This window comes from Muscardinus avellanarius, assembly GCF_963383645.1.
Source record: "Muscardinus avellanarius genome assembly, chromosome: 21".
Taxonomy (NCBI): Eukaryota; Metazoa; Chordata; class Mammalia; order Rodentia; family Gliridae; genus Muscardinus; species Muscardinus avellanarius.
This window is the reverse complement of record NC_137807.1, coordinates 7,360,784-7,369,739: the sequence shown is the minus strand read 5'-3', so window position 1 is coordinate 7,369,739 and position 8,956 is coordinate 7,360,784. Positions and strand designations below refer to the sequence as shown.

Sequence of the window (8,956 nt, the reverse complement as noted above, 5' to 3'; positions counted from 1 at the left end):
GAATAACCACGGCCCTGGCCAGGAGCCTCCCCATGGCCCCCCTTGAACCTGCTGTATTTTTCCATTCTGGAAAGTTCTGGAAACTCAGAAGACTCCGTCATCGCTTTTTCTTGCACCAAAGGTGCTCCCCGGTCTTCTGCTTCCTTGCTACTGTTCAAACTCAACCTCGGCCAGCTCAGACCTGGCCCTGTGTGTCAGGGTGATCCTTGTAACAGAGAAACTGTAACGGTGCCCCTGTTGGGCTCCGAAAGTGTAACGGTGAGACGTGGCTGCGGGTTCTTGTTCTTAGCTATGTGTACAAAACAATAGCCAAAAATAATAGTTTTTGGCTGTAAACGTTAGCGATTTTATTTTTGCAAAGACGGAAAGATAGAAACAGAACTTAGTACTATGTCATAAGAGTGACATAGTGGGGTGATTTGAAAATAAGTCACTGAAGGTTTTGGATACAAAACAGTTTTATAAGCCGGGCGTGTGGCGCACGCTTGTAATCCCCGTGCTTGGGAGACGGAGACAGGAGGATTGCACAGGTTCAAAGCCAGCCTCGCTGGCTTGAGAGACCCTGTTTCCAAATAAAAAAAAATATAAAATAGGCCTGGGAGTGTAGCCCAGAGGTAGAAGGGCTTCCAGGAACCCCAGTACCACCAAAACAAACAAACAAACAAACCAGTTTTATACCCATAATATTCTGACCAGCTAGATCCTCCCCTTCTGGGGCAGGTCTTTTGATGTGGGGATTCCTTCCTGTAGGCCTGCCCTGTCTCAGGTACAGACCCTAAGCCTATTGTTACACCCCAAAATGTGTTAATTGATTATCGGAGTCTGGGATCTCTTGAAGGCTTATGGCATCCTCCACATCCTTGAGAAATTTTAGCTTGTCTTTAAAATGTAAAATGGATCTGGGCGTGGTGGCACGTGCTTGTAATCTCAGCATTTGGGAGGCTGAGACCGGAGGATTGCGGTTTGCGGACAGCCTCAGCTACTTAGTGAGGCTCTTTGCAACTCAGTGAGACCCTGTTTCAAAATAAAGAATAAAAGCCAGGCGTGGTGGCGCACGCTTGTAATCCCCGCGCTTGGGAGGCAGAGACAGGAGGATCGCGCAGGTCCGAAGCCAGCCGCGCGCGCTGGCTTAGGAGACCCTGTTTCCAAATAAAAATGTAAAAATAGGTCTGGGAGTGTAGCCCGGAGGTAGAAGGGCTTCCAGGAACCCCAGTACCAACAAAAAAAAATTAAAAATAAAAATAAAAATAAAAAATAAAAAAAATAAAAAATTGGTCTGGGGGTGGGTAGCTCAGAGGTAGAATGTCCCTGGGTTCCATCCCCAGTACTGCAAAAATAAATAAATAAATAAATAAATAAATAAATAAATAAATAAATAAATAAGCTGCGAGTGTAGCTGAGATGTAGAACATCCCTTAATTCCCAGCATTAAAAAAAAAGGAGATGGCAAGTTGTCTCAGAAATGAGTTTCAAGCCCCCTGTATCCTTAGGCAAGGAGGAATTGGGTGGGGGATGAAGGAGGGATTAGAAGAGAAAGGGCTGGCGTCTGGCGACTTCTAGGTACCTCTTTAGTGGTCCAGAACTGGATGTCATGAATCCTGGTGGTTGGTACACACAAAACTACAAGTTTGCAACGCCTCTATAATTCTTTGTTTGCTTTTGGTACTCTGGATTGAACCCAGGGGCAGTCTACCTCCAAGCTACACCCCCCACCCTATTTTTATGGTTTATTTTTGAAACAGGGTCTCACTAAGTTGTGGAGGGCCTCACTAAGTAGCTGAGGCTGGCCGCGAACTTGCAATACTCTGGTCTCAGCCTCCCAAACGTTGGGATTATAAGCGTGCTCCCCCATGCCCATCAATTAATGATTTTTATGTAAACTAAAGAGCATGTGGAAAGCCAGGGATGGTGGCACATGCTTGTAATCCCAATACTTGGGAGGCCGAGACAGGAGGATTACAGTTTCTCTGTGGGCATGGTGGGGCAGGCTTGTAATCCCAATAATTGGGAGGCTGAGACAGGAGGATCTCAGGTTCTTGGCCAGCCTCAGGAACTTAGTGAGACCTTTCCACAATTTAGTAAGTCTCTGCTTCAAAATAAAAGATAAAATAGGGCTTGGGATGTAGCTAAAAGATAGAATGCCCCCGGGTTCCATCCCCAGTACCAACAAAAACCAAAGAACAACAAAAGCAAAACAAAGTAAAAAAAATAAGAAAGGCTTGAGGTGTACTTTGGGGGACAGAATGCCCCAAAGTTCAGTCTTCGGGGGACAGGATGCCCCAAAGTTCAGTCTTCAGTACCAACAAACACCAATAATAATGGGAAAATACTCGCTCTGACTCACTGATGATTAGTTTTCTCTGGTTAGGTCTCACCTCCAGGCAGGGCCTGTAATCCTGGCACTTGGAGGCTAAGAAGGAAGATGACAGGTTTGAGGCCAGCCTCAGCAATTCAGCAAGACCCTGTCTCAAAATAGTAAAATGGAGTTAGGGTGTAGCTCGGAGGTAGAATGCTCCTGGGTTCCATTGTTCCATCCCCCATCTCTCTCTATCACACACACACATACACACACACACACACACACACACACACACACTCACACACAGGCAATAACAGTATCTAGAAGTGTTATTAATGTTTGTTTGAATATTAAATGAGAAAATACATTTGAGAAGTTTGAAACAATGTTTAGGTACATGCTGAATTACTATTTTTGTAGGATGCTTCTTACTTAGTTGGCTAGGTCCATAGAGAGAGGCAGAGAACTCTCCAACTTGCCTGGCAGGTATTTACTGTAGATTATATATATTTATCTATTTTTGTGTGTGGTGAGGCTGGGGATTGAACCCAGGGTCATTCTACTGATAAAATAGGGCTACAAGCCGGGGTGGTGGCGCACACTTGTTATCCCAGAATTTGGGAGGCTGAGCCAGGAGGACGCAGTTCTTGGACAGCCTCAGCTACTTAGTGAGGCCCTCTGAAACTCAGTGAGACCCTGTTTCAAAATGAAGAATAAAGAAATAGGGCAGGGGATGTAGCTTGGAGGTAGAATGTCCCTGGGTTCCATCCCTGGTACCTAATAAATAAATAAATAAATAAATAAATAAGGTGCTACATCTCTAGGCCTATTTTATTTTTTATTTGGAAACAGGATCTTCCTAAAATTGCTGAAGGCCTCGACTTGAATTCACCTGTGATCCTCCCATGTCAGCCTCCCAACTACTGGGATTACAGGCGGGTGCCACCAGCCTGGCTAGAGTTTTATAGTTTGGAGGATCAGTCCTCTTTCCTCTGCTTTGTTTTGGGTCACTCTCCTACAGGAGTTTTGGTTCCTCCACAATCAAAGCCAAGTCTGATTTTTCAGGACAGAGGGTCAGTAAAATAAACAGGAGCAGATGAGCCCTGACTTCTTTTTTTTGAGGTACTGGGGATGAACATAGGGACATTCTACCTCTGAATTATGCCCCCAGCCCTATTTTTTATTCTTTATTTTTATTGTTTCTTTATTTGCGGTATTGTGTATTGAACCCAGGGGCATTCTATCTCCGAGCTGCGCTCCCACCCTAATTTATATTCTTTTTTTTCCTAATTTATATTCTTTATTTTGAAACAGGGTCTAAATTGTGGAGGGCTTCCCTAAGTAGCTGTGGCTGGCCGCGAACCCCCGATCTTCCTGACTCAGCCTCCCAAGATCTGGGATTACAAGCGTGTGAGCGAGCCCTAACTTTGAGGAGGCGCTTTCTCCCTCACTCCTCCACTGAGTGACTCGGAAAGAATTCGAATAGCAGCAGCTGCCTCCTCTCGGCAGCTCTCCCAGCATCAAAACCCGGGGCACAGCGCCTAAGAAAGAAGGAGGGGCCACGAGGCGGGCCTCTGCTCTGCGCATGCGCGCTCCATCTCAGCGGCCCGCCCACCCCCGACTCTCGCGATAGGCCAGCGAGATCGACGCTGGCCCTTTAACAGCCCCTTCCCGGGGGCCTGCCCCGCGCGTGCGCACTGCGGTTCTGCGCTTGTCATCATGGCGACGCGGGGCCATGTGCAGGACCCTAACGACAGGCGCCTCCGGCCCATTTATGGTGAGTGCTCGGAGCCGGCCTGGGCGCCTGCCCGGCACGCCGAGGGTGGCCGAGGCTGGGACGAAGACCCCGGCGGGGCGCGGGGGGCCGCGCGGGGCGGCGGGCGCGGGGGGCGGGCCGCGCGGGCACTAGGCCGCAGCCGCGGCCTCGCGTAGGCGCAGCGCCGGCCTCCCCGGCGCGGGGTTCGGCGCGCTCGCGGCCGGCGCGACGGGCAGCCCGGGGGGGGGCGCCTTCCGCGGACACCTGCGCTTCGCGCACCTGCAGCAGCGCGGCCGCTCGGAGCGAGGCCCGCGCCTTCCCGGCGGGCGGAGCCGGCCCCGGCGTGAGCCTGGTCCATCCTACCCCGGGGGGGATGCCCCACCATTTAATTCTATCCTATTTACTTGAATGGAGCCTCTGCGGTCGTCTGACTCCAGGGGCTCCGGTGCACGTGGGGAAACTGAGGTCCCGAGAGGGGAAGGGGCTGAGGCAAGGTCACCCAGATCCAGGCCCGGGGTGCAGGCTCCCGATGCGGAGCGCTTTGGTGGAGAAACAGCTGCTCGGGGCACACGTGGGAGGCGGGGGGAGGGGGTCCTGGGCCCAAAATAGCGGCGGGGAGACGGCGGTAGCCGGGATCCGAGGGACGCGCAGGGCTGCGGGCGGCCGCTGCCTTCTCTGCAGCCTCGCGGTGGTTTTTTCTGCAGCTTGCCTTCCGCGTGCGAAGTGGTTCCGTCTCTACAGCATTTACCTCCCCACCCGCAGGCTTTCAGAGAAATCTTGCTGTCCTCGTGCTACCCAGAGAGCGAGAAAGAAAAATCACAGAATTGACTTTGAGAGCAATGGTTTTTTTTTTAGTCTCCGAGACATGCTGTCATTGGACAGTGGTTGCTTTTGCATCCTCTCAGATGGTTGAATGGTTTTGGTGTGTGTGTGTGTGTGTGTGTGTGTGTGTGTGTGTGTGTGTGTGTGTGTGTGTGTCTGTCTGTCTGTCTGTCTGTCTCTCTCAATGGAAACTTCAAGGTCAGCGGTTTTGTTTGCAAATCTAGTTCACCTGCGATTGTTACTCAATAGAGGCTTCTCTGCATAGCTGAGGTAATTTACGGTTCCCTTTGGGGGGGCAAATTTGTTTCTGGCACATCTTTTATTGTATATTTTTGTAAGGTGCTTTACTCTCACAACTCATCTGATTCTAGCAACAACCCCGGGAGGTGGGTAATTACAGCTCAAGTGGATAGACCAATCATGTTAGTCACTGTCTTTAGGATTACAAGCTTGTGCCACCAGGGGATGGAGCCCAGGGGCATTCTACTTTAGACCCACACTCCCAGCTCTTTTGTTTATTTGTGATGTGGCCTAGGCTACACCCCCAGACCAATTGTATTTGGAAACAGGGTCTCACCAGGTTGCTGAGAGCCTCACTAAATTGCTGAGGCTGTCCTCGAACCTGTCATCCTTCTGTCTCGGCCTCTCAAGTACTAGGATTACAAGCATGTACCACCATTCCCAACTTTAATCTTTTTTTATTTATTTATTTATTTTTTGGTTCTGGGAATGGAACCCAGAGGCATTCTACCTCTGGGCTACAGCCCCAGCCCTACTTTATACTTTATTTGGAAACAGGGTCTCACTAAGTTACTGAGAGCCTTACTAAGTAGCTGCCGCTGTCTTTGAACCTGTGTGATCCTCCTGTCTCAGCCTCCCGGCCTGGGATTACAAGCATGTGGCACCAGGACCTGCTCAACCCCAGACCTTTTTTTTTTTTTTTTTCCCTTTATTTGGAAATAGGATCTTACTGAGTATGCAAAGGGCCTCACTAAGTAGCTAAGGCTGTCCGCAAACTGGGATCCTCCTGTCTCAGCCTCCCAAATGCTGGGATTACAAGCCTGTGCCACCAGCCTGAGTAGCTGAGGCTGGCTGACAATGATCCTCTGGTCTCAGCATCCCAAATGCTGGGATTCCACCAGGTACTGCTATTTTATTTTGAAACAGTTGCTGAGGGTCTTGTTAAATTGTAGCGGCTGGCCTGGACTCTGAATCTTTCTGTCTGGGTTTAGAGAAATACTGGGATTAGAGGGGTGTGTGTGTGTGTTTATCCAGTATTGGGGTTGGAACCACAGGGCATTCTACAAAGTAAGTAGGCCTCACTAAGTAGCTGAGGCTGTTTGTGAACTGCAACCCTCCTGACTCAGCCTTCCTCCCAAATGCTGGGATTACAAGTTTGCACCACCAAGCCTGGCTAACAGTTGGATTTATTTTATTTTTTTAATTATTTATTTATTTATTTTTTAGTGGTACTGGGGTAGAATCCAGAGGCTTTCTACCTCTGGGCTATACTCCCAGACCTATTTTATACTTTATTTGGAAACAGGGTCTCACTAAATTGCTGAGAGCCTCACTAAGTAGCTGAGGCTGGCTTCGAACCCATGTGACCCTCCTGTCTCAGCCTCCCAAGCGCGGGGATGACAAGCGTGCGCCACCATGCCCGGCCCAACAGTTGGATTTTTTAACATTTTTAAGGACCAAAGAGAATGCTTTTGGTCCCATATTCACTAGAATTAGTAGTGTTTTGAACTCTCTAATAAAAACACATTGCTCACCATCAGGGTATACTAACTAGAAGTGACATGTAATAATCTCAAACCTGAAGTCAGAATTATGTAGCTTTTTGTTATAGCTACATGGAAAGAGGATTAGAAGAGGCTTTTTGTTTTCAGGAATTCTAAGGCGATTAATATGAACTGGCAGGAATAGGAAGAAAAAGGGTACAGGCTGTCCTTGACTATAGTACTTTTTACTTTTTTTTTTTTTTTTTTTTGGTGGTACTGGGGTTCCTGGAAGCCCTTCTGTCTCTGGACTACACTCCCAGACCTATTTTTACATTTTTTTATTTGGAAACAGGGTCTACTAAGCCAGCACGCGCGGCTGGCTTCGAACCTGCGCAATCCTCCTGTCTCTGCCTCCCAAGCGCGGGGATTACAAGCGTGCGCCACCACGCCCGGCGTACTTTTTACTTTTGAACTTGGCTTGGATTGTTTAAATACGTTGGTACCCCTGAACAACTCCTAATTGTGTGTGTGTGTGTGTGTGTGCGCGCGCGCAGAGTGCTGTGCTGGCAATCGAGTCCAGGGGCATTCTACATCTGAGCTGTACTCCCAGACCTTTTTTTGTGTGTGTGTGTGTGTGGCATCGGTGATGGAAACGATGGGCATTCTACCTCCGAGCCACACCTCTAGCCCTATTTTCTTAAAATATTTTATTTTGAAGCAGTGTCTCATTAAGTGCAGAGGGCTTTGCTAAGTAGCTGAGACTGGTCGTGAACCTGCAATCCTCCTGTCTCAGCCTTCCAAGTGCTGGGATTACAAGCTTGTGCCACCACGCCCTGCCTACTAATTCTTGACTTTAGACATTGACTAGCTGACAAATGGACATTCTTATCTGTGATCATAATTGCCCACCAGTTAACACTTCATAGCTGCATGAGTTAAGTGCTTACCTGTGATCAGAGGAATTCCAAGGCCAGAAGGCCAGAGAGGTCAACCCTTTGCTAAGGGTTACAGCTCAGTTGTAAACCTGGATCCAAGCACACATTCTCACTGGGAGAATACGGCATTTCAGCAAGTTCCGTGAGTCCCGCAGTACTGCTGTCTTTGTAGCGCAGTATTGGCACTGCTGAGGTTTTGGGATTTTACAACTGTTGGAAACCTGGCCTGGCTTCAGCTCTTGCTGGATATTGTTGAGAGGTTAGAGTGGACATTGTGAAATTGTAGTGTGTTGAAATTCTTGTGTGCAGCTCTAAGTTGGAATAATCTTATGTGCATAAATTTAATTAGTTAAAATGTAATGCTTACAAATAGCTGTTTGTATATTTAGCTTTATTTATTTATTCATTCATTCTGCAGTATTGGGGATGGATCCCAAGGGCATTCTACCTCCAAGCTATACCCCAAGCCCTATTTTTTATTCTTTAGTTTGAAGCAGGATCTCACTGAGTTGCAGAGGGCCTTCCTAAGTAGGCTGCCCACGAACTGGGACCCTCCTGTCTCACCCTCCTAAATGCTGGGATTACACCACGCCCACTCTGTGCTGGGAATTTAACCAAGGCAAACTCCATAGCCAGAGACCCCTTCTTTAAATACTTGGAAGTGATGGTGATGATTAGGTATGATGCTTAATAAGTTTTTTATAGAATATGAGAATTGCTAGGTTAGCAAATTTTAAATTAGAAATAAAGCAATATCAAGGCAGAAAAATATTCCTATACAGAATATACAACACACAGAGAAGCAGAAGATCCTTTGTTCTAAACTGTTGTGCCTCCAGTCTTGTGTGAGCTTGGATCAGGTATAGCATGATTTTCATCAGTGTCTCCCCAAAACAATTGCTTCTTAATAAGTTAGAATAATTCCCTTGGATGTCTGGTCAAAAGAAAAAGGAAAACAAAAAAACTGACTGGCTGGGAGTATAGTTCAGTGGGCAAGGTTATAATTTCAAATAATCTTTTTGAGCCGGGCGTGGTGGTGCACACCTGTAATCCCAGCACGGGAGGCTGAGACCAGAGGATCGTGGTTTGCCGGCAGTCTAAGCTACTTAGGCCCTTCGCAACTTAGTGAGACCCTGTTTCCAAATAAAGAATGCAAAATAGGGTAGGGGGGTATATAGCTTGGGAGGTAGAATGCCCCTGGGTTCCATCCCCAAACCTACAAAAAATAAAAAATAATAAAGGAAAAGAAAGAGACGCTGTTACAGCACCATGGATGAACGCGGCGGTCATTATGCCAAATGAAATAAAGCCAGACACAGAAACACTGCCTGGTCACACAGATCTGTAGAAGTACACTGAGAGAGAAGAGTTGTCACCGGAGTGAGGAGGCGGAGAGGAAAGGAGAAATTGAAATCCAAGG

At 47.8% G+C, this 8,956-nt stretch overlaps 1 protein-coding gene across 1 annotated transcript in view; it reads left to right on the top strand.

Moving 5' to 3' along the window:
• Positions 1-3,949: 3,949 nt before the first annotated feature.
• The window catches only part of NAA25 (N-alpha-acetyltransferase 25, NatB auxiliary subunit), a gene marked incomplete at its 3' end in the record, with an annotated part of 59,727 nt that continues 54,720 nt past the window's right edge, over positions 3,950-8,956 (top strand). The window contains exon 1 of the mRNA XM_080717668.1: positions 3,950-4,076. Coding sequence (XP_080573794.1) covers positions 4,019-4,076 — 58 coding nt within the window. The 5' untranslated portion in view covers positions 3,950-4,018. The remainder of the gene's footprint in view (positions 4,077-8,956) is intronic.